The 25878-nt window shown below is 35.6% G+C and overlaps 2 protein-coding genes across 10 annotated transcripts; one reads left to right on the top strand and one right to left on the bottom strand.

Moving 5' to 3' along the window:
- Positions 1–208: 208 nt before the first annotated feature.
- On the top strand, positions 209–24605 carry LOC114267586 (rRNA (cytosine-C(5))-methyltransferase NOP2C). Of its 9 annotated transcripts, none has more exons than XR_014348128.1 (14): positions 209–334; positions 451–569; positions 1542–1947; positions 2798–2945; positions 10154–10291; positions 11005–11067; positions 12339–12460; positions 17073–17241; positions 17750–17943; positions 20649–20749; positions 22271–22287; positions 23229–23285; positions 23360–23421; positions 24177–24605. XR_014348128.1 is itself a non-coding variant. In XM_082901251.1 (13 exons), the coding sequence occupies exons 1-12, from the start codon at positions 260–262 to the stop codon at positions 23398–23400; spliced, it is 1593 nt and encodes a 530-aa protein (XP_082757377.1). In that variant the 5' UTR covers positions 209–259; the 3' UTR covers positions 23401–23421; positions 24177–24605. The 9 variants fall into 9 exon arrangements, 6 of the variants coding, with proteins under 6 accessions (XP_082757377.1, XP_028064429.2, XP_082757376.1 ...); XR_014348127.1 differs by having other exon boundaries at positions 22271–22352; XR_014348126.1 differs by lacking the exon at positions 23229–23285 and adding an exon at positions 19576–19763 and having other exon boundaries at positions 22271–22352.
- On the bottom strand, positions 7367–25367 carry LOC114267588 (uncharacterized). Its single transcript, XM_028208633.2, has 2 exons — positions 24835–25367; positions 7367–7896 (listed from the first exon to the last, which is right to left on the bottom strand). Exons 1-2 carry the CDS (start codon positions 25130–25132, stop codon positions 7874–7876), a joined length of 321 nt encoding a protein of 106 aa, XP_028064434.1. The 5' UTR covers positions 25133–25367; the 3' UTR covers positions 7367–7873.
- Between the last annotated feature and the right edge of the window lie 511 nt (positions 25368–25878).

The raw sequence follows: 25878 nt of genomic DNA, 5'->3' as shown, positions 1-25878 counted from the left end.
TTTATATTTTTATGATGCCTTTTCACTAGATATTAATAACGAAATTACATATTTTGTTTAGTTACACATTAAAAAAGAATCCAAGTAATTTATTTCCAGTTATATTTTATTTTAATGACAAATTAAAGCTTCAATATAGCATTAAGCACTTCTATAAGATTTTTAAGAGCAAAAATGTTGTTTAAAAAAAAAAAAACATATTTGATAAATAATTTGTTATTATGTAGGGTAAATAGAGGTGTTGTTGTGTTGTCTTTGAATGAAGAAAGGGTGGGCTTTACTCAAAACCTTCCGCAGAAGCTTCCTCACTGTGCAGCGCCCAACTACTCCCTTCGTACTCTCTCTCTCTCTCTCTCTCTATCTATATATATATATATATATACGTATGTATATCTATAAGCTGTCAGCTTCTTCTGTATATGCAATTTTTGCTAAGTTTTACAGTCACAGATGGACCCATCGGACCGTTACCGCTTCGAGCCGAACTTGCGATGGAACCCTCAGGTCGAAGAATACTTCATCAAAGCATACGGAGCTGACCATTTCGCTCGCATTTCCAAATCCCTAACGTGTGCTCAAACCTTCTCTCATCGCATCTCATATTTTGTTCTGTTTTTAAACTGTGAATTCACACCTACATTCATTTGGGATGCTTTTTTATTTTTGTTTTACTTAAGCTTTAAGCATTTTACTACTAAGCTGAAGTTTAAATTGTAAAATTGGAAATGGAATTCGAGCTATTTTAGTTCAAAATTTGTATTAAGTAGCATCGAATGCCAAATTGAAGTAATGGGTTGTGATCCAACATATAAAAGGGCGTGCTTGGAATTGGGTTTTGAATTTTTGGGATTGAAGGAATTGGGGTTATGCGGAATCAGTATATTGCTCTTTGGTGTAACTTTTGAAATTCAGCTGGAATTAGTTTATAGATTTCAAAAACATTGTTTAGATGTCTAAATAAATCTTTTAGTATTGAATTGGTTTTGATAATAGTTTACCCACTTCGACATTTTGAAGCTGGGTAAAATAATCCACCCTTTGGGTGTTTTGGGTTGTATGCTTTATTATACTTGTCAATATTTTGAGATTTGAGCTATAACAGTTTGTACCTATACTCCAGCTCAACAAATATATTACACATTTTTTTAGTTACTAAATATCTACTATATTATATGATTAAGCATATCTATTACCCATTGGGCAGCACAAACATCAAGTGTTGCTAAAACATGCTGAGACTTAGAGATTGTGTTGATGTAAATATTTCTCTTTTATATCATTAAGTTCGTCCATGTTTAGACCCATGTTGTAACAGTTTGTACCTGTTAAATGCTTAATAGTCATGCTATTTTCCTTTTCTTTTACAGGCAACTTTAGTCATTATAATCGTAATTTCTTTCCTTTTTGTTTTCTGATATTTGAACATGATGACTTTTTGGATATATAATTCAACAAAATTTATCCTTTTTCAGTAGTTGTATATTCAAATATACATATTTAAAATATTTTTTCACTTTTTTGTGCATACATATATTGCTCAGGCGTCCATCTTGTTACTCATGTATTCGTGTGAATACACTCAAGTCAACAAGTGATGCTGTTATTGAAAAGCTATCAGAAATTCTGCAGGAAACGGGGCAACAAAGTGCTATTGATGACATGAACCAAAGTGATGCCAATGCTGGATATATTATGGGCCAGGAGCATAAGTTTTTTGTTAAAGAATCTAATACTTCCCCATGTGATTCTAACCAGGCGGCTTTGGCTGTCTCTGAAAGTACACAAACTGGTCTTGTTTCAAAATGTCAATTACCTGGGCTAGACTATGTTTTGTTTGTCAAAGGTTCAGGACCACACAATATCAGTTACCCTCATGCACAAGACAAACCTCCAAAGGAGATAATTGTTAGCCGTAAATGCGCTGAGGCTGTACTTCGCGGTGCTCAGGTAAGAAGTGTCTAGTAGTGCCTACATATCAACAATACCTGTTACTTCAAGTCTCTTTGTCAAGTACTTTTGAATGTTCCAATTTGTGTTATAAACATCCTAGCATTTTATTTTTTTTGATGATGTTCTTTATTTTTAATATTTATAGTCTTCAGTCTTTTAATCTTGTAATCCACTTGCTAGAAGTATGTGGGCTAGTGGACTATTCTACCTTAATTTTCTACCCTTAGTTATTATCAACTCTTCCCCCCCCTTTTATATATATATATATATATTCTTAGATTCCTTGCCTACTGTGCGTGTTTCATTGAATATAATATTTCTTTCTCATGCAAAAGGATTTATTGCAGGCAAGGCCAGTGTTCAACAAAAAAATTCAAAACTATTGTCTAGGAAAGAAGTTGAGGTTTCAGTGTAAAGTGATACGATTATTTTGTGCGGCTCACTCTTACAGATGAGAAAGTCATTCAGTTTCATATTTGACCACTAGTATTACCTGTAATTATTTATTATTTCCTTTGTTTATTTCTACTATAAGTATTCGTACTGAGGCAATACAACAATATTGTGTATATTTCTCACTTATAGATGAAAAAATCACTTAGTTTCATATTTTACCACTAGTATTTCCTGTAATTATTTATTATTTCTTTTGTTTATTTCTTGTATAAGTTTATGTATATATTTCTTAGGTTTGTGGGGATTGCGGTACTTAATTTTGTCTTTTGGCAATAAAACAATATTGTGTACTCTCAACATGAACATCAACAACCCCCTCCCCCCATGAACCTGACAAGTTGTGACGACTTGGTACTCTTTCTTCTGTTTGCTTATGATAGTTCATGTGTAGGTATATGTTCCTGGTGTATTGGCTTGCAGTGCTCACGTTGAGAAAGGGGATGCAGTTGCAGTATCAGTTGCTGTGGAGCAGCTTGGACAGGATGGTGGATGGGGCGTTGGTATGACACGTGGAACTATTCTACAGGGATTGCAGACAGGCAAGTCAGTTTCTGCAGTTATTTACTGAGTACACTGAATGACCTTCAGCGTGAACTGTTTAATGTTTGTTCTTTGGACCTTGATTGTTGGGATCTGAAACTTTAACCATGAAAATGACCATCAAAGTAACAGTTGGTGAAATTCATTGGGTTGTTAACATTAGATGTCAGTGCACTGCCCTTAAAAATGGAGGTTGTGATAAATATATTATATGCTCTTGTTTTTGGGGCAGCATGAGATCATAAAGCAAACTATAGCTGCCAGAAATTTGCTTCTCATAATTTTTTATTTATTTATTATTCTCTTGAAGCCTTTTGTACAATCATAACTTTTCTTTAGTATTTAGAAAAAAGTTGACTCTTCTTGATATGGAACAATTTTCTGCTTTTCTACACAGTTGATCAATAAGCTTTTAGTAAACCTTGCAATACTGCAAATAGATAAACTAGAAAGAGAAAGAAGAAAAAAAGCTGCTGCCTCATGTTGGCGCTGCCAATGTAAGGCGCTTAGTTGCACGAAGCGGGAGTGGGAGCGGGAGCGGGGTCGGAATCGGAGAATCGTAGGCATTCCAAGAAGCGTTGGTAGGGAGCGTTTGTATATATATATATTAAATAATATAATATATAAAAATATATTGTAAGATTATATATTTTTTTCCTCTAATGATAATGAAAATATATGTTATAATTTTTTTTTAAAAAAAGTACTATAAAAAATCATATGTTAAAATATTATAATTATATACTTTTATTCGATTTTTTTCATTTATTATAAAATATTTATTCTAAAATATTTATATTAATTTTTTTATCTATTTATTTAAAATGTTTTTGTTAAAAATTATTTGTTTTATTTATTTTCTTACAAAAATCAAATAAAAGGAGAGAGAGGGAGAGGAGAAGAAAAACAATCCCAAGCCTAACTCTCCTATTTATGATGCAAACAAATCATCTAGTAACCCAAACAATAAATAAAACAGGTCACAAGCCCAAACAAATGTTTATATGGGTCCAAAAACAATCCCAAGCCCAATAAAAATTCCCAAGCCCAACTTTTATGTTTATAGCTTACAAGCCCATACAAATGTTTGTATGAGTCTAAAAAAAAATCCCAAGCCCAATAAAAGTCCCAAGCCCAACTCTTATGTTTATAATTCCTAACCCTAGCAGTTGCTGCTTCTTCTTCACATGCTTCTTCGCAGCCTGGTATGTTTCTTCTTCGCAGCATAACCCTAGCAGTAGTAGCTGCTTCTTCGCAGCCTGGTTTCTCTCTCTCTCTCTCTCTCTCTCTCTCTCTCTCCCCTTCTGTGTCGCCATCGCTCCCATCTAGTTAGATCCGCGATTCTATCTTGACGGAGACGCGATTCTATCACGAATCTTGCGACGAATCGTTGAATCGCGATTCTAGACGAGAATCGTCTCCCATTTCGACGATTCCTGCTACTAAGGTAAGGCGACAGGAGGGGTGTATTGGGTGCAGACCATGCCTTCTACATTATTTTTATGACGTGGCCAACCTTAAGCTCAAATCCACATGGCCACATTCGCATGCTTGGAGTGCACCTAGCAATGATAAAAGCTCAGGACCGAGAATGCATTTTTTGCTGCATACAAGCAAGTTTTGGTTATAATTTGACAAGAGAATGGAGGAGATGGAAACTTGAGATTAGCAAGGAACAAGGTTGTTGCATCTTGATAGATTATCGGAACGGTTCCATCTTCTTTTTCATCTTCTTCATTGCTGTACCATCTTCTAACTTCTTCTTCTTCTTCTTTTTTTTTTTTTTTTTTTTTTTTTTTTTTTTTTCATTTTCTTTAAAAAGCCGTTCGGATCCATTATGAAAATAAATCCTACTTTGAATCGTTTAAATGCTAGGTAGTTACGCTCAAGTAACGCGTTGCGTTTGCCTCCGGGTGTTTCGAAAAGTGAGCAAGGGGCGCCGCATCGACGCTTGGGTGCGGTGAAAAATGGGCAAAGGTTTTCGCGTTTTTCTGGACGAGCGCGGGTAAAGAACCTAGTCCAAGACTACAAGGTTAGGGTAGCCACTTGGAATATAGAAACCTTAACTGGTAAGACAATAGAATTGATAGATGTTATGATTAGGAGGAGAGTTAGTATAGCTTGCGTACAAGAAACTAAGTGGACGGGTGAGAAAGCGGTAGTTGGGACTTGGAAGATGATGCTAACACTATGTGGAACTCGATGGCCAATTGTATGAGGAGAATTTCAAGGGAAGTGCTTGGAGAGTCGAAAGGGACGGGACTCAGCGCTAGGGAAACTTGGTGGTGGATGGAAGAGGTTTAAGCGGTAGTTAAGGCAAAGAAAGAGTGTTTTAAAAAGTGGCAGAAGGATAGAACTGAGGAAAACCTTAAGAGCTATAGATTGGCTAATAAGGAGGTCAAAAAAGTAGTGAGAGAGGCTAAGTTGAAAGCTTATGATGACCTATACACTAGACTAGATAGTAAAGAAGGAGAGAAGAGAGTATACAAACTTGCTAAGATACGGGAGAGGAAAACAAGAGATTTTAATCAAGTTAAGTGCATCAAGAGTGAGGATTCTAAGGTATTGGTGAAGGATGAAGAGATTAAGGAAAGATGGAAGAACTATTTTGAGAAACTATTAAATGAGGAAAATGGAGGTATGACAATAGGAGAAGAAATGGCTAGTAATTTTGAAAGTTTGTAAATTTTTGGAACAACTTCTTGCATTTTTTTGAATTTTGCTAAATCTTCGTCGGTAAAAGTTTTTTCTTCTCCGATTACATCTCCAAGTCGAATTGCCTGTAATTCTTCTTGATATATACTATCTGCTTCTGGAGATATTTCTTGATTATTATTAGTCATCATGAAGATTAGTTCTTCATCTGAACTTTCTTCATCACTAGAAATTCCAAAAAAATGCATTTATATTAAAATGCAAGAAGTTGTTCCAAATAATTTAGATAATTCGGGATCAATTGGCTCCCCATCTTCTCCATTGGCTCCCCATCTTTTCCATCTCCCCATCTTCTCCATCTCCCCATGTGCCAAATAATTCGGGATCAATTGGCTCTTCTGCCTTTCTTTTCCCTTTATTTATTTCTGGTGAAATATCTTAATCTAATGTTTCTTCAGATGAGGATGATTGACTGTCATCAACATTGGTTGACATATTAATATCATAATTATAAGTTTTGTAAAAAGGCTTCATGTTTTAGATAAGTTTCTCGTATCTGATCTAGTAGCCTATTTTTTTCATCAATACCAAAATCTGGATCTTTATATAATTTTCTCCAATAATCCAATATTTCAACAATATTTTTATATTCAGTCCTATTATAGGTATTGGTTTGAAGTACTATAATATCTTCTGTACCATAAAATAGCCTAAGAATATAATTATCTCCTGGACTATTCATTCCATCATTTTTTATGAAGGATATAGTTTCTAATTTTGTCACCAAATAGTTTATTTGGTTTTTTGCTTCTTTATTTAAGTCAATATTTATTATAGAACCCAAATTGTCTATTTTAGATTCTATAGACTCAACTTTGGTTTCTAGATAATTTTGATTTATTTTTTGATTTTTATCTAATTTAGAAAACCAAGAACACATAATATCAGTAATATTATTTAAACTAAAACACACACTATTTATATTTGCAGACTCTTTAGTAATATGCAAACTATGGTCATATTTATTATTAACAGTATTTTTTGTATTTCCAAAGCATATTATATCTTCAGGGCTAATTGCCATTATAGATTGTTGTTGGTACCTAAGACCCTCTTAGTGTATTATCTGGTGCCTAAAACCTCTCTTTATTTAATTATGGCTAATAGTCAAAAGATCTTAATGAGTATATGGGTTTTGACATACACTAAGCATATAGGTTTTACAACAACTATAAATGAAACAAATAATTATGAAGATACAAAATATAAATGATACACAACTAAAAACTTAGATGGAATATATATATATATTTTTATAACATAAAGCACACCATACACACTTATATATATATATATATATATATCAGGAATTTAGACGTAGAGAGAAATACATATATACCTTGATCTTGCTTTCTAGAGCTCTTCACCAGGCTCTGATACCAATTACAAACACAAAAAAAGAAAGGAGCTTTTTTACTATTTTTATTATGGAATTATGGAGTATGGAATTATGATGGAGAAGTTAGAGATAAAGTTGGAAGCACAAAGATGGAGAGAATTTACATTGTCTATTATGTTGGCGTAAAAGCCAATATATAGAATACAAGATGGTGAATACAAACAAAACCAAACTTAATGCATACCTAACTTGGTAAGACTTTACGGCCAAGAGTTGCAAAAATTTCTAACACCCTCGTCAAGCCTAGCCATAGGCTTTATAAAAAGTCTACATAAAAATAAATACAAAGAGACAAAAATTGTTAAAGGAAATCATTAAAACCATTGATGAATCACACTAGATTTATAAAATTTTAGAATAAAATTTTAGTGAACATCCATTAAAACTATGGCAACATAGTCCACGTTATTGTAGTTTAAAATTGAAAGACCCTAATGTTATCAATAGAGTAAGACTAATGATTTATACTAGACAAGATATAGATGAATTTGATATTTAACTCTAGGAACTTTTAGATAAAAAGTTAATCGAAGAAACTAGAAGCCCTCACTCTAGTCTAGCATTTATGGTAAGAAACCATGTTGAAATTAAAAGAGGAAAAGCCCGAATGGTAGTCAAAAAAATAATTTGGATCTTCTGTTGGAACTAGCCATGACCGCGGATGATGTAGAACATTTTCGGAATGAGCAATACAGCTAGGATTCGGATTCCTCTCCATCAGAAACTGATGAAGAATATCACAATCTCATCAATAGGATGGAAGCATAGTAGACCCCATTATCAAATGCAGTTGTCTCCTGATTGACTCCAACCTTATTCAGGGCACGTAGAGCAACCTGCATTATTAGGCAGAAAGTGGTCAGACAAATCCTTTCAGCTACCGCTACAAGACAGAATAGATCATCCCAATCTTTTCTGTTTCAGTCTATCCCTTTGAAAACCGGGGAGGGTAGACATTGTATATAATTATAAAAACTGTAGTACATAACAAATAATTGTAGTTTTTCCTTTAACCATTTTTGTCACTTGGTATTTATTTTTATGTAGACCTTTTATAAAGCCGATGACTAGGCTTGACTAGGGTGTTAGAAATTTTTGCAACTCTTGGTCGTAAAGTCTTACCAAGTTAGGTATGCATTAAGTTTGGTTTTGTTTGTATTTATCATCTTGTATTCTATATATTGGCTTTTACGCCAACATAATGGATAATGTAAATTCTTTCCATCTTTGTGCTTCCAACTTTATCTCTAACTTCTCTATCATAATTCCATACTCCATAACTCCATTCTTTTCTTTTTTTGTGTTTATAATTGGTATCAGAGCTTATTGAAGAGCTTTAGAAAGCAAGATCAAGCTATGTAAGTATTTTTCTCTACGTCTAAATTTGTGATATATATAAGTGTGTATGGTGTGCTTTATGTTGTAAAAAAATAAAAAAAACTTTGAGAAAACATATGATAGAGTGTCCGGAGATATAATATGGTGGGTGTTAGAGAAGAAATGGGTGACAAAAGATTACATTGATGTGATTAGGGACATGTATGAAGGGGTGGTGACCACTATTAGATCGTCTGCTGGAGAGACAAATGAATTTCCTATCACTGTTGGGTTACACCAAGGATTTACTTTAAGCCCTTATCTTTTTGCTTTAGTTATGGATGAGTTGACGAGAAATATTTAGGATGACGTGCCATAGTGTATGCTTTTTGCAGACGATATTGTGCTAGTGGATGAGACTAGAGAAAGAGTTGATACAAAGTTGGAGATTTAGAAAAAAACTCTTGAATCTAAAGATTTCCGGATAAGCAGAAATAAGACAGAGTACATAGAGTGTAAATTTAGTAACAGTAATAATGAAAGTAGAGGAGAAGTGAAGATTGAGAATCAAAAATTGCCTAAGAGTGAACATTTTTGTTATTTAGGGTCGATTATCACAGCCGCGGGGGAGATTGGTGCGGATGTGGCCCATAGGATTAAGGCATGATGGTGTAAGTGGAGAAGTGCGTCTGGGGTACTGTGCAATAAACGAATACTCATTAGACTAAAAGGGTAAGTTCTATAGAATAGCTATTAGACTAGCGATGTTGTATGGGACTGAGTATTGGGCAACCAAAAAACAACATGTAGATAAGATGAGTGTGGCTGAGATGAGGATGCTAAGGTGAATGTGTGGCAAGACTAGACAAGACATAATTATGAATGAGTGTATTCGGGAATGGGTAGGAGTTGCACCGATGGAAGATAAGTTGAGAGAGAATCGATTGAGATGGTTTGATCACATTCAACGGAGACCAACAGAGGCAGTAGTGAAGAGATGCGATGCTGTAACGGTAGAGGGGAGTGTTAGGGGATGGGGTAGGCCTAGATTAACATTGGCTAACGTTGTAAATAGAGATATGGATCTACTTAATTTGACTAACGAAATGGCCTTTGATAGGGTCGCGTGGAGAAGAAGGATTCATGTAGTCGACCACATTTGATGGGACTTAAGGCTTGGCTTGGTTTGGTTTGGTTTCATTTTCTTTAAAAACTTACTCTTCATAGTTGTCTTTCCATCTTCTTCACTTTGTGTTTCATCATTTTTTTTTTTTTTTTTTTTTGCTTTTTCATCTTATTTTTCGATTCTCTAGTTATCCACTGTCCTTTTGTCTTCTTTCAATTGCTCTTGTTTTGAGTTCACTTCATGAAGGTCCTATTTCTTTGTTCTATTTTTTCACTGTCCTTGACTGACATATTTTATATCGAGATGAGAGCATATAATAATAGGTTCAGGGATTTGAGGATTGAACACAGTTTTTATTATTCAGATTCATGAAGAGGGGAAGACTTTGTGTGTGTGTGGGGGGTTGGGTTTGCAGGGTGGAGGGTAAAGCTGGGAAGGGGTCATGAGGGTGGGGCAGGGCAGTGGTGATCGCTGGGCAAGGGGATTGCAGGGTGGTGGTTTGAGGTGGTAGTTGAGGTGGGTGTGTAGTGGTGGTAGTTTCCTGCATTTATATATGAAGCAAAACAGTTGAATTTATTCCTATCTTCTGTTCATATTTATGCAAATATTTCTTCAAATGTTGTGGTTGACTTGTGTTATTGTTGTTACAGATCCTTATTTTTCTGAACGAAGTGGATTATATATTGGCCAAGGAACGACCATGATGTCAAGAGCTGGGATGTTTCGCGTTTTACAAGGAATTGCTGTGGATATGAATAACAGAGTATTTGAACTTCCTTCCTTTCATGGTATAGTTTTCCCCCAAATATGCGAGCATACTTGATATTGATTATGATTTTATTGCAAGGAAATGATTTGGTGTGACATTTAATTATGGAGTTTTAAATTCCCTCACTTTTCAATGGTTTCTGAACTTGTTATGGTGTTAGGGACATGCATCTGTTTAGCAGTACAAATCCTTTTGTTTATTAGTTCTTGATTTCCCCCTTGTTTGTTATTCACTATAATGTAGTCTCTCTGTTTGTTTCAGTGTTACTTGGAAGGTGGATCATTATGGTAGGCAGGATAGGACCCAAGGATAAAAAATTCATTTTGGTATTTTGTTTTGGTTAGCTTGGAAACAATTTTTTTTTGAAACATTTCGGAACAGAAACATTTCAAGAAAATCAGTGAAATGACAAAAGAATTGGAAAATATATGGAAATGTTTGGAAACAAAACAAAAACTTATATAAATGTTAATAAATTTTTAATAGTTAATTACTTGAGCATGTTGAAGTCTATGAACGAAGATGAGATTCTATCCTAGGTTTACGTTGCCACCTTCAAGAGACTTTACTTACCAAGCTAGCTGACACCTTCTTTAGGTTGTTATGTTTTGAGTAAATATTATAAACCATTTTAATTTTGTTTCATTTCCATTTTGAGCATCGTTGTGTTATTGGGACTACAAAGTACTTATTGTTCTTAATCATCTGTTTCTTGAACTTTTTGGTTTCCAGATGTTCTGGAGGGGGAAATATTTCTGCAAAATCTGCCAAGCATTATCACCGCACATGCCCTTGGTAATTATCCTAGCATCATAGTTATTCTGACGAATTTATATATATATATATATTGTTGTCCTCTCTCTCCTCTCTCCTTTTTGTGATGGATGTATTGTTGCTTTTTGTGAATCATTGTTTGTTGCCAAACATTCTTGTTACAGCCAAGGTGTAGAAATTGCATAAATTCCTTTAAATATCACAAGTTAAATCATGCTGCATTAGTTACCAATCCAATTTTATTGACGTTGACACTATTTTTCCTAGAATATCTACTTTGGCATATTAAAACTAAAAAATAAAAATATGAAAATAAACAATTTTGAAAAAATTGAACTATCTTGACCATTTAAGAAAAATAAACAACACTTATTTCAAATAAACACAAATTAAAGGTCCCATGCAATTTAAGTTCTTCAAACTTAAGTTTAACCTACCTCTCAATTTTCCAATTATCCATTCCTAATTTACTAACATATAGTGAAAAATAAGATATCCATGTGGCACCCCTTTCTTATCATTCACCTCTCTCGGGGAGGCTGCCCATTGTAGATGGGTTATCTGTGAACAGTTGTATTGGTGGGTCCATTCTTTTCCAAGCAATATATTTCATCCAAGCTGAAGCATGCGGCTGAGGAGTGTTTGGGTTAAGTTAATTATGATGTCTCTACATTGGAGACACGTTCCTTGAGTGAGCGAGTTTGTTGAGTTTCTTTCTAATTCTTCATATTAGAGCGGAGGAGTGTTTAAAGGGTGAGGGGCCTGTGAACTTGCAGACAATGGATGTTGAGAATTAGAAAGGTATTACTAGGTGAGTTAGGAAGGCAGTTTCAGGAGGTGTTTTTTTTTTTTTTTGTGATAAATAAGGCAGTTTCAGGAGGTGTTGGGGTTTCAGTGTTGCATATATATATATACATTGTAACAACACAAGGAAAGAAGACACCTGTAAATTGAGAAAGTAAAGGAATTGAAAACCCATTAAAATCGATGAACAATACAAAAGTACAATTTCTATCAAAATAAATGGAATAGAGAGATCTTTTTAGGCTCTTTTTTTGTGTATGTGAAAGAGAATATAGTCTTATTTTACAAGGAGAAAAAAAGTGATAGGTAGAGGACAATGGGGATGAGGGTAATTGGGTCTGTAAGTTTTTCTTTTATATTTTGTCTTTTTTGTTTTTTTTATAGTCTTCTGTTTTTTTTTAAATTTTTTTTCCCCTCTAGGTTTTATAGTGAAGGGTATTCCTTTTTGTGTGATATATTCTTTTGTTTATTTTTCTCTTGTGCCTTAGATCCTCAACAGGGAGACAGGATATTGGATATGTGTGCGGCTCCTGGAGGGAAAACAACTGCAATTGCTATCCTTATGAAGGACAAAGGAGAGGTTGTTGCAGTTGATAGATCTCACAATAAGGTGCAGTTTTTGATAGATCTCATCTCACTATTATGTTAAAACCTATCACCCACTTCACCCACTTAAACCTACTCCACTAAACCTAACCCACTACACCACTACCACCTCCACTTCACCTACTCCTTACCTACTACACACTCACCCTCTTCTATATATAGGAATCATGAATCATTGTAATAAATATAACATTAGATCAATCAATAAATAATACATACAATTTATTCTCTCTCTATCAATTTATTTTTTACATGGTATCAGAGCAAGGTTAAAAATTTAGTATTTTTCGCTTCACCGGCAGGCGGCAACCTCGCTTTGGCCGCCCGCCGGACCTCAACCTAGTCCGCTAAAATTCTCTACACATACCTTCACTCTTCTTCACCACCTCGCCGAAGCAAACCTAAAATCCCTCTGGGACATTTCGTCGAACACCATGTCTGCAACAATGATGGGCAAAACACACACACACCATGCAGGCGGGACACCCAGCATAGCCAGACAGACAGGCCAATCTCTTCTCTCTGAGAACACACACATGGATAGTTTCTTCCAGCCGATTCTGGCCCTGCCAACGAACCCATCACGACATTCTTCACTTCTCCTCAGTTTAGAAACACCGTCTGGTGCCACAGATCCGGCGATTTCTCTCTCTTGGTTCTTGGAAATGGAGCAGAAAAATCAGTGTTTGTTGTCTTGGTTCTCGGAAATCGGCAAAGATGGGTTGGATGAGTCGATTCATAGCAGCGGTGGCTTTCTTGGCAATCGGAGTCATATTCTCGCCGGAGACATTTGGATCATCTTCATCAAAGCTCCCCACATATTCCGCAGCATATTATTACACCATGGCAACTGCTCTATCGAGATTCTCGCACTTCGTCACTCTTCTGCTGCTGTTACTCCTCGTCGCGTCGCTCTTCGAACCAACACACGGTGGAATCGTCGGCGATGGTGCTTCGATTCAGAGCTTGCGAAGCAATCAGAGGAACAATCGGATCGTGGACTGTAGCGAGATGGCCTTGAAATCGCACTGCTCTCAGTACTCCAACAAGTGCCGCTGGTGCCGCAGCGAAGCTCTCGATGACATGTGCTTTTCCAAATCCGAGGCCTGGCGATTGCCCTCTCAGGTCTTCGTTTGCGATTAAATCCATTCTCTCTCTCTCTCTCTCTCTCTCGGTTTAGAGAGGGAGAACATTCAGGGAAAATGAACCCACCAAAGCAACTCTCTCTTTCCCAGAAATTTAGAACGAGCAAAAAAAAAAAAAAAAAAACAGCACACATAGAGAGATACAGAGACATGTGCTCTCTCTCTTGGTCTCTCCAAAAAAAAATAAAAAAAATAAAAAAAAAAGAAAAAAAAAAAGGCTGCACTTTCCTTCACTCTCCTATCACACACTGATACACAGAGGCGTGGCCATTCTTGCATCCACCGCTCAAATTTTATTTTTTATTATAAAACTATTCGTCTTGTTCCCCACTCCATCCTTTATTATTTTTATTCATTCTTATATATTCATCATCACCATGCTTATCATTTCATCACCATCTCCATATTTTGTTTTATTATTCGATTCCCTTACTTTTCACAAAAAAAAAAAAAAAAAAAAAAAAAATTCATCATTCCACAAACTTGTTGTTTCTTCATGCCGGGGATCAACTCCGATCAGAATTTTACAGCGAAAAAAAAAAAAAAAAAACCCGCAAATCCAACACCCACAACAACGACGACTTTGTTTTTCTTTTCTGCAGCCGGCCACACACCGACATCCCTTCTCTACTCTGCTGCTGGTCTCTTCTTCTTGCCTCCGTCCTGGGCGGCCCTTGCTGGTGCTGCCTCCGTGTTTCCTACGCCGCCGAGCACGTTCACTCCCTCATACTCCTCCACTGCAGCATATGGCGGACCTCCAAATCGGAACATAACGGTGGCCTTCCGCTTCAGCTCCTTATTTTTCGCCTTTAGCACACTTATCTCTGCTCGCGCATCCTTATACATGCGCTGGAGCAGAGCCAGTTGGGCGTTTAACTGCTGCACCTCATTTGTCCTACTCTGCAGCCGGTGCGACAGGTTTGTGACCGCCGTCATGGTCTCCACACATGACTTCAAAGTATACTGATTGGCCTCAATATCAGTTTGCACCGCCATTTTTTGCTCCACCGACCGCATCGGAAAGTTCAACGGAGCAAAACCAGAGGCGCTTGGTTGAGGTTCACTGGCCACCGCACCAGTTATCTCTCTTGTTGACTCGTTGAGGTCGGGAAAAAGAGTGAGCAGACCACGGGACGAAGAGGCCATATTCTGGGTAGCTGAACGGGAAGACGAGGCCATGTTATGGGTTGCTGAGTGTTTCAGAGAAAGGTTGGTTACAGAATGGCAACAGAGTGTTCCAGAATCTCTTTCTCAGAAACGGAAGAGTTTTTTCAAAGGATTTTCGGCGGTTTCAGACTGGTTTGCACAGCCTCCGCCTCAACCTTGGTTAAATAGCCGAGGCCGACACGCCACTCTGTCGCTCACGTGCCTCGCCGCGTCTTCGGCTCACCTTTTGATGGCTCGACGCTTTCTGTCAGGCACGCCTTTTGATGAAGTGGGCGCGCCTTTTGAGGGCGCGACTTTTGAGGGCTCACTATATATATCCATATATATATATATTTGGGCAGCCTATATACACCATCATACAGTGTATTTTTTAAGGGTCCGACAAGACTCTGTAAACTGTCCCGACATTGATTCCGGTTAGCTCCTTCAAGGGTCCGACAAGACTCTGTAAACTGTCCCGACATTGATTCCGGTTAGCTCCTTCAAGGGTCCGACAAGACTCTGTAAACTGTCCCGACATTGATTTCGGTTAGTTTCTACAAGGGTCCAGCAAGACTCCGTAAACTGTCACAACAACTATAACAACATTGTCTGCTACAACGGTCCGACATGACCCCATAAACTGTCTTCTACATCGGTCTGACACAACCATCCAGTGTCCTCTACAACATTATGACACCACCATACAGTGTCTTCACCATCGGTCTGACACGACCATACAGTGTCTCCTATCCTCTTTTCTTTTATGTATTCGTCTATTTTCTTGTTTTGTTACTCTCTCCAAACTCAAGTTGGCTAGTTCCTATCCCCCTTGAGTTTGCGGGGGCTGTTAAAACCTATCACCTACTTCACCCACTTAAACCTACTCCACTAAACCTAACCCACTACACCACTACCACCTCACCTACTCCACTAAACCTAACCCACTACACCACTACCACCTCCACTTCACCTACTCCTTACCTACTACACACTCACCCTCTTCTATATATAGGAATCATGAATCATTGTAATAAATATAACATTAGATCAATCAATAAATAATACATACAATTTATTCTCTCTCTATCAATTTATTTTTTACAAGTTCCTTGGCGTATGACATTTGCATTGATGAATTTGAAATAATACTAGTCCAATTAGGTGTAGATTGGGTAGGATGGCATCCAAATGTCGTCTAGAAATGATTATATGAAATTGAGCTAAAGGTTGGGTATGAGTCATGGATTTTACAGAGCTTGATATACATTGTTGGGCTAATATCCTAACAGCTTAAGCTTTTGGGACTAGTTGTAATCTAACATGGTATTAGAACTCAAGTTGGAAGAGGAGGTCTTGGCTTCAAGTCTTTCTAGTTGCATTTGGTCCCTGTTTGCTTCTTCTTCTTCTTCTTCTTTTTTTTTTTTTTTCCTTTTCTTTTTGTACGTAAGGATGTTTGCATCTCCATGTGCAAGACGATGTTGCATGTGAGGGAGGGTGTTAGAGAGCTTGACATACATTGTTGGGCTCATTACCTAACAACTTAAGCTTTGGGACTAGTATCTAACAATTGAGATTTTATTTTATATTATTTTATTTTTTAATTTTATTATATTTTATTTCCTTGGGGGTGGGGTGGGTTATGAGAAATGAAAATATGGAGGATAAAATACAATAAGTGAATAGATCTCTTATTGGAATAAGCTGCAAGCAACCAAACATGATTTAAAAGAACTGACAAAGATATGAATTGCAAATCAGTTTAAAGAAGTGAAAGTAATTGCAAAAATATGGAGGTGCAAGTGGGTTTGTGCTCTGTTGCAAGTGAAAACTTTGGCCTTACTTGCACTAGACCACAGGCCTTGGTGGCCACAAGTAGGCTGCCAGCCAGCTATGATGCCAAGTCCACGTAGGGTGGATGGTTGTGACAATGAGAAAGCTCCTTTTGTGGAATTGGCGCTTCATTGAAGCATTTTATTGTTGAAAGCGGATCTTTCTTTTGATTGTTTTAGGGTCGTAGTTTTTTCTTTTTCTTTTTTAATTTTACTGATTGTATGTGGGTTGTGCTCTCTCGGAAAGTTCTTAATACAATTTACTTGGTGACTGATAAAAATCATATTGCATGACAATGTTTGATAATTTTGATATTTAAACATAACCAAATACTATAAGCAGATTAATACTTTAATGCTGGCAACATGTGTTTGGTCTGATACTTAAAATTTTCACATCTAAAGACGTGTTGTCTTCTGCCCTTTTTTCTCTTAAAAATAGATTTTTGTGAAGTTATAATTATGTTACTTCTAATCATATTTTATTTTGTAGGTTCTTGATATCCAGAAATTGGCTGCTGAAATGGGATTGAATTGTATAACCACCTACAAATTAGATGCTCTTAAAGCTGTTCATAAAAGAAATGAATCCAGTGACATGCACACTTCGTCATTTGTTGCCCCAGAACCGCCAAACATTGATTTCACCAGAAATGAAAACTGTATGTTAATTCTTTTTATATGGCCTATATTTTATGATTCATGATTTGTCTTGATACGTGGGTACATGGGAGAACAAGTGGTAGATATGCAAATAGTGCGTTTATAACAGTTGCACTAAAAAAAAAGAAGATGAAATCATCAAACTTCCACTGGAATAGCCACATATGGTATTGAACTCTAGCATAACATGTCACGTTGGAGAGCTGAAAGGGTTAGAAGTTTCGAACCTTGAAACATGGTTGTGCTTTGAACCATGAATTATACTCTAGAAATTCTCCTTAGGGTTTCCCTTTTTACCTTTGATTTAATTCTCCTTAGAAGGCATGTCATTACCTTTGCTAGCTTTAGTCTAATCTCCCTTACTACACATGGCAGGAATTCATTTCCATTTTGGGGATGACAGATTTATGGTTGTTCCTATTCCATGGTTGATATGTGCATGATGAGTGCAACTTCCCCTACCCTATGAGTGCAACTTCCATATCTAACCAACTTATAATATTTCAGTTACCAATGGACAAGCAACTCAAGCTGAACTCCAGAAGAGTATCTCGACACAGAGAAATGGGGTTGGAAGAAATCATGGCATTGGTGGTAGGGTTGAAAAATCAGAAGGTTTTTCTCCAAATAGCTTCGATCGAGTTCTTCTTGATGCTCCTTGCTCTGCTCTGGGTTTGAGACCTCGACTATTTGCAGGAGAGGTAGGATATTTTCCTGGATTTTATTTTATTTTTTTTATATTATTATTTATTTTTTCTTACAGTTACCTATTTTTGCTTGATGCTCCTTGTTCTGTGTTTTTTTTGTCTTGGTGGTTGGCTTCTTATCTGTTGCTGGTTTTTCACTTTCTCCAATTTAGTAGGTGGTCGTTGACCACAATGATACTTAAAAATAGATCAACAATTCTTGCTAGATCGATACCAGAATCTCTATATGGTTTTAATGCTAAAGTGCGTATTTGGACAATAGTATCCCCAGACTATGAAATTTTGCATGCTGTTGAATCAGAATTATCTGGACAAGCGTGTAACAGTTGAATACCTGTTGAATGCAACCAATGGGAAGTTGCTATCTTGTCTTTTTGTTGAAAATTTTCTTTGGTACCATTTTATTGAGGGGATTTTGCTCTGTGGTAGATTTTGCAAGCTGATGCACAGTGGGAAAATAAGAAGAATATCTAATCTGGATTTTCTTGGAGCATGTTTTGGGTCAATTTGTGCCATTGTTTCCTGTACAATCTGAACTTAACTGAGTATGTTGCTCTTGACAGAGCAGAATGATGAAAAAGATTCATGTAGCTGATCCTACTTGATTGGAACCCAATGCTTAATTGGGATTGGTTTGGAGTTGGGCTGTTTTGGTAATTTCATATTTTTGGACATAGGCTGTAGCATGGGTACATGGACTGTTCTTGATTACATATGATTTTTTCTCTGGTTTTTGTACACGGTCCATATTAGCTGTTGAATATCCTAGCTAGTCAAAGACTTTAGTTTTATTTTATGGAATTAGATAAAGTTAGTAGAGCCCAATAGGAGTTTCTTTTTCTAAACCCATAACAAGCTTTTGCAGCTTTTTGTGATGTATTAGCCTTTACCCGTTGTGCTTAATTTCAAAAGAATTCTAAGTGGATCCTAGATTTTTCTTCTTTATCTACTTCTTTTCTTTCTCATCTTCTTTTGAGTTACCATCCATAAGAGGCTCCGGTGTATAGAGAAGACCTTACTGTTCAAGAAAATCAAGGCCAATAAACAGCCCCTAAATTATGGCAAAACTATGCTCTAACAAGCTAATGACCCTTTTCTGTACTTTCCAGACTTCAAATTCAACCCCAAAAGCCATGAAATAGTTGCTGTCTAGAATTTTAGTAATTAATTCTTTGCAAATCTTGCAACTTACTACCTTTTAAATCAAGCCAATTCCAACCCCCCTGCATCTATAAACCTTACACTTCAAGGGCTGTAGTTATGTGTCTTTTGCACTGAGCTTAGGAAGATCTCATAGATTGATTTTGTTAGACAGAAAAGTATGGAGAGGAAGTATTTTGACAGTATAATATCTACCAAGAGTCCACTTCCTACTCAAGTTCAATCTTAATGATTGTAATTACTCTTTTCTACCATAATGATAGAATTTCATTGTTACACTATTTTTTAAGTTTCATATTGTTTGGGGTGTAAATGAAGTCCTAGTAACTTTGATTAGATAGAGAATAGCTAAAATTTGTTTTTTTTTAATAGCTTAAAAAAATTGTCTGTTAAAAAAAATAATAGCTAAAATTTGTGAGTATTCTAAAACATCTAGTCTTACAATGGTCATTTTCAATGAGATAGGTAGTTGCAAGAGTTAGAAAGAGTAACATAATAGGGAATGGAAGGCCAAAATTTTGTTGTGTTGGGATGCACAGAGATGCATGGCAGTGTGTTATTCAACTGGAATTTAACTCTAAGCAGAGAGGAATGGTAGAACAAGATTCATATAGCCAAATCCAATTAGTTGGGACAAGGCCTCATTGGGTCAAGTAAGTTTCTTTATCTTGTGCAAACATTTTCTTATCTATTCTTAAAACTTCCAACGGGCAACTTTTCTCTTTTTGTTTTTACTTGTATAGAGATATAGTTGTTTTTGTTGACAATGAAGAAACAACTTTGTGGATTCTATTTCAGTTGGCCTTTTGGTTTCTTTGTTTAAACTACCATACTCGGTACTGGAACTGGATTGTTCTGGTCTGTTTATGGTTTACCTTTGTTAAATGATAATACTTATTTCTCACATAAAAACCACATTAAAATTAAGTCTACCAAACACATTAAAACTAACCCTATCGAACGTAATAACCACTAAAATTCTCATGTAAGCCTCTTAAAGTCCTAATAAAATGAAAATTTAGCAATAGTATTTCTGTGGGTCCTAATGATTATTAATAAATTAAAATATATTAATCAACATTGATTTCTTGCAAGTTCCATATCATCTTGGCTGCATTGCATAATGTAGATGTTAAGTAAGGCTCAAGTAAAATGAAAACTTAACTTCACAATGTCCCAACTATGCTTCATGTATTTTCCAATTTGTCATTATTCATTCTATCACGTCTTTGCAAAAATAGTTACAATATACTTGAGTTTAAAAAAAATGCAACAATTAAAAAATGCAACAAATGCAACTAAACTATACTGGATGAGTTTGGTTGTTTCATTTTGAGGAGAATAATCTATTAAGTTTGTGTTTGAATAATTTAAAAAGTTGATGTTGGGCATCACTTTCTGTTTTTTTGGTGTATTTATGACATCACAAAGACTTGTTCAATGCAGAGTAGTTATTTTATATATGTTTTAATCTCTCTCAAATGGTGATTTGCAAGTTGCAACTCCTTTTTTGTCATTCTTTATTTTGCTTGATGCAGGACACAATAGAGTCGTTAAAGAACGATGCAAAGTATCAAAGGAAAATGTTTGACCAGGCTGTTCAGCTAGTTCGTCCTGGTGGAGTTTTAGTGTATTCCACGTAAGTGCACATTTTTTTAAATTAATATTTTTTTGATGAGTGTAATATTTTGTAATGGCACCCAATAGGTGCAATCTGGAGAAAAAAAAAAAAAACTATACATCAATTTTTTTTTTCAAAGGTCTCTATAAAATCTAGAAGATGGTCCAAAGACAGAGCACTGGCCATACAAAATAGATAAAAACTATTTAGCACGGACATATGATACGACATGGACATGCTGACACGTTGGTTTGCATAAAAGGCAGGACACAACATGCTTGGGACACATTTGGAATTATATTTCTACCAGTTTATTATATGTCATACAAATATCTTACTCGATAATCGTTAGTTACCCTTCTATTCAACCTCCCATTCCAATGAGAGGTAGGGTACATATCTTGGTTGTAGGTTGGGAATATTTGAAAGGTATGTAAGGCATTTGAATAGAAGGAAGGGACTATTTTTAAAGGTGGTGAGATTAGATTGTTGGTTTAGGAGTGGTAAAATGCATGAAGAGAAGAAGAGAGGGGAGGGGTGTTCCAAAGGTGAATTTGTCATTGGGTTGACAAACTCTTTGATCAATATGATGTCCTCCTTTCTTCACTATACCTCCTTTTTCTAAGGTCTGGTTGACCAACTCATAAGCTAGTTGACAATCTTGGTTGACCAGAGTTGAGGCTTGATGATTCAATTGATTTCTTCAATCTAAATCATCTCTCCAAATGTGAAGTAAGTATGGTCTTCTATATGTTGTTTTGCCAAGTTATATGTCCAAATGTTAATCTTTCACAATTGTATTTAACTCAATTTCACATTCAAGATTAATGTAATTGATTGAGTATTATTTCAAACATTCAACTAAGCATTCATCTCTTTCTTTCAAGATATAGGTACGTAAAATATAGTTCATTTAATTGAATTTATTGAATACAAATATAAGCATTAAAGAAGGTAAGATATAGTTTAAATCTACTGATAGAAGACGTGATGGTGTAAGATTTGTTTGGGAATCTTGGCATTGGACTTGTGAACTGCAAAGCAGGATGTGTAGCAAACAAGGAATCATGCATTAGGTAAAGACGTTTTTGGTTTTCTGAGCTACAAAACAATGTAAACAACGTATTTATATGCATCTCAACATTACATGAATAGTATTTGGTAGGTGGCTATCATCATTTCAATTTATTTCCTCAAACATGTTGTGCGCCTTGTTTCCCTCAGACAAGCTTCCTGCTTGCACTTTGACTCTGGGCTATATGCATGTTTTCTTATACATTAATATACAATACAGAAGAGTACATTTAAATGTGGTTTTTCTCCCACCCTTTTACTTTCCTGTTCTCTCTCCCCCTTCTTGTTCATGATCTTGGCACTTGGTTCCACGCCTTTGAGTAATTATATATGTTTTTGTTATAATTATGTGGTCTCATTTTATTCCATAATGATTTCAGTGATTATCTTATTATTTTATATCTATCCTTCCACCTGACATTGGGAAGGAAGAGTACAGTTCACATGAATCCTACAAATTTTCAGGTGTACAATCAACCCAGGTGAGAATGAAGCACTGGTCCGATATGCTTTGGATGCATATAAGTTTCTTTCATTGGCAGTACAGGTTGGACAACAAGTTTTAAGTTTTATATACTGTTCCATTTTCCAGATGGTTTGATTCATCCCAATTTAACTGCATTTAAAAAAAAAAGAGGAAGTTATCTATGGTAAAGGTCTCATCTACTTCAGATTTCGGACATAAATGCTATTGTTCTATCTTTATGCTTGAAATCGTACCTTATCCAAGGAAAAAAAATTTGAAAAACAAAAAAGTAACTGCTATGTAGAAGTATAGGTCATCAGATAAGTAGGAACTTAGTGTGTAATAGTTCTAGTTGTAACAAAATTTAGGAATACCTTGAAGTAATCTTGTGAAAGTTCAGAATATGTAAAAAAAAAAAAAAGAGTATAAAATAAACACCTGTAAATGTACAACAACATTTGTGATTGTGTTTTGTGTGATTTGGGGGAGAAACTTTGTTACTTTGCTTTCTCGTGGGCTTTGGTTTCCAGGATTCCTTTAGTTTTGATCTCTAGAGATTAGAAAGTCTAGTAGTATGTAATGTATTTTGTTGTTGTTGCTGCTTTTGGTGGACTTTGTGTCCCTGTTTAACTTTTTGATTTATATCAATAATTTTGTTTTGTTGCCAATCAAGAAAATTTTTTAAAAAAATTCTCTGCTCTTTCTTGACCACCAAACAGTTTTGGGGGGAATAAGTATAGCTTCCACAGAAGTTCCTTGCATTAAATGTTAAGAAATTTCAAAGCCTCTTAAATCTAAATTAATTTCACTCATTGAATCTTATAGTATAGAAGTGAATTAATGGTAAAATTAAATCCAAATACGCAAGTAACAGTGTGCAATCATGTGGTCAATTATTTTATCGCTTATAAACAGTAAAATATGTACTTATTATTTGCACTTCTGTTCCTCTTTTAGTTATAGTGAATACTACACTACCTACATTTAGTATGGCTCTGAATTGTTATTGTTGAGGTACTTTTTAAATACTCTTTGGATTTAGTTATGATATTTCAAGCCATGCAGTCTGATTTTTTATTTCATTTCAGCACCCAAAAATTGGAGGACCTGGTCTTGTTGGTGGTTGTGAACTGTCTAATGGATACATTGAGTATGTTCTCTTGTCCTCTACTCATATCCTATATATTTATTTTGCAATCTGCCATACTCTTATGTAAATATATGTTTTAAGGTATTGGATTCATGCAGAACATTGTCATTGCTGCTAATAATACAAAACTGGCCCAAGCACTTTTCCCTCATTTGACTGACAAATGAAAATTGGGAGACTATCATATGTTTCTTTGATACTTCTCATCTTTTCCTTATTAGTTAATTGAAAAATTCCCTTACTTTCTTTGAAACTTGGATGGATTTTTAATCTTATTTGCCTCTCCAATTTCATTTCTGTCTGGTATTGCGCAATGGAAGCTCAAATGTAATCTCACTTTTGTAATCACAATCGTACTCATGAACAGTGGTGTAATGTCGATAAATGAAAGTATTTCCTACCGACACTAAAAATCCGTATTAAACTCAATACCGATAAGAGACGATGATGCCTTCTGTGAAAAACAAATAGCTAAAATCATTGCTTTTGATACACAAATTGTTAAAATCATAATGATAATGATATGATACAGTTTATTTGTTGGGAGTTTAAGGAACCAGCTTGCTGAGTGCCAGATACTTCCCAATACCATCACACTGAATGACACCATTATTGCAACCGATGCTGCATTTGAAACCATGGTCTTATGTTTATTACATGTTCTGTTTTTTAGAGTTTCTTGAGAATGGGCGACCGATAATTGCGGTGTATGGAGTAAAGAGCTGGTGACTTATTTTGATGTTTGGTTTTTTCAGGGAATGGTTAAGACCTGGTGAAGAAGATCTTGTTCAGAGATTTGATCCGTCATCTCCACTTGATACAATTGGATTCTTCATAGCCAAGTTTAATGTTGGCCCAAAAGGTACCTGACTTTTCTTAGAAAATATGTGACTTTGGCATGGGTACGATTAATTTTAGCCAATGCAGCTCCTCTAGGGAAATCATTGTCCAAGATTTTTTTTTTTAATTTTAAAAAAAGGGGCCTCTAAGGTGTCAATTTTTACTAGGATTTGAGTGGAACATCTTGTTAGATGGTACATGACATGGATTATTCAGAATATTCTCTCAATTCACACATCACAAACGGGTATGTAAAATATGGAAACCAATTTTGTTGTACAATTTGCATCTCCAAGTGCGATGCGTGCATGATGGTTATAAAGATCATAACCTGTATTTCTTAACCGCTGTAAGCTTTCTGTGTTGTGATTTTCTCTTAGGATTTGAAATGTTTTTGCCTGTGTTCTATGTTTCTGACACATCAGTAGTGACATTTGCTTGGATTATGCTTCACAGCGACTCTATGTCGGTTTACTCCTTTCACAAATCCAAGATCCAAATAAAGCGTAAAGAGAAGTCTAAACTAACAAATTTACAAAGGTCAAACTTATCATCACTTGGTGGGTTGATTACCTTCTTCCTTTAGGATTCTATTGATTGTAGAAACATCCAACCTTGCTGATGCTTGCTTCACCCAGTTGACCACCTTCTCCGCTTCCTGCACGACTTTCTCTTCCTCTGCCATCGCCACCTTCAATCTCCGCTCTTGTTCTTTCACTGAAAACGTGCTCATATCTGACAACATCTCTTCATTCTTTCCCCACTCAGTAATGCTGCCGCCTTTGATATCAAGCCCAGAAACATCATCATCACCCTTTTTCTTCTTTTTGTTGGAAAAGCAAAAGCAAAAAAAGCTTGATCTTTCACTCATTTGATTTGAGCTCTTGCAATATTGAAGAACAAACCTCAAATTGATCCAACTGTTTCACACCAAAGGGTTTGAGAGGGGACGGGTTGATTCCTAGTCTATGGTTTTGCGTGTCAACTAGTTAGTGCTGAGTTATTGGGACCCATTAGCATTGTTTGTTACCAAAAGATTGAATTATGTGATGACCATAGTTGTTGGTGTGTAAACATCAAGCTGGTGGTGGGACAAGCATGATTTTGCAATTTAATTAATTGCTTCTTTATTTGTATTATTTGATTTTTAATTATAAGGGTCTACTTCATATACTTATTTATACCGAGTTTTTTGACTTTCGAAAATATTAGTAAGATTTTTCATTCATTAGAATGGCCAACAGAATAATAAGATGATAGCAGCAACCTTAGTGATTAAAATGTCAATGTTGCCCTTGATTACCCCTTTCTAACATTGTGGAAATTAAAGGATTAATTACACCGACCTCCCTCAGGTTTTTAATAATTGTGGAAACCTTCCTTGTCTATTATCTCTATGGTGCAACTATACAGGATCTCAACTTGTATGGTCTCAGGGGAAGTTAGTAATTTATTCTAATTGTTCAATTAAAAAAGAAAAGATTAAAATGAGATTTAGGATAAAGTGTAAATGTGCAAAAAAAAGTCTTAACCCCTACATGCCATGAAAAAAAAAAAAAAAAAAAAAATTGAAATCCAAAGAAAAACTGCTTGGAAATGAACTATATGTTAAATTCG

The sequence above is a fragment of the Camellia sinensis genome, chromosome 13 (genome assembly GCF_055761805.1).
Source record: "Camellia sinensis isolate YWXY chromosome 13, ASM5576180v1, whole genome shotgun sequence".
Classification (NCBI taxonomy): domain Eukaryota; kingdom Viridiplantae; phylum Streptophyta; class Magnoliopsida; order Ericales; family Theaceae; genus Camellia; species Camellia sinensis.
This window is presented reverse-complemented; position numbering and strand designations above follow the sequence as displayed.

What these genes read in the sequence shown, in the direction of transcription:
- LOC114267586 (XM_028208628.2), top strand. Translation starts at nt 260, where the DNA reads ATGAAGAAAGGGTGGGCTTTACTCAAAACCTTCCGCAGAAGCTTCCTC. An exon ending in CTCGACTATTTGCAGGAGAG is followed by an intron (nt 17,944 to 20,648) that starts GTAGGATATTTT and finishes TGCTTGATGCAG; the next exon opens with GACACAATAGAGTCGTTAAA. An exon ending in GGAGTTTTAGTGTATTCCAC is followed by an intron (nt 20,750 to 22,270) that starts GTAAGTGCACAT and finishes ACAAATTTTCAG; the next exon opens with GTGTACAATCAACCCAGGTG.
- LOC114267588 (XM_028208633.2), bottom strand. Translation starts at nt 25,132, where the DNA reads ATGAGTGAAAGATCAAGCTTTTTTTGCTTTTGCTTTTCCAACAAAAAG. An exon ending in TAGAATCCTAAAGGAAGAAG is followed by an intron (nt 7,897 to 24,834) that starts GTAATCAACCCA and finishes CTAATAATGCAG; the next exon opens with GTTGCTCTACGTGCCCTGAA.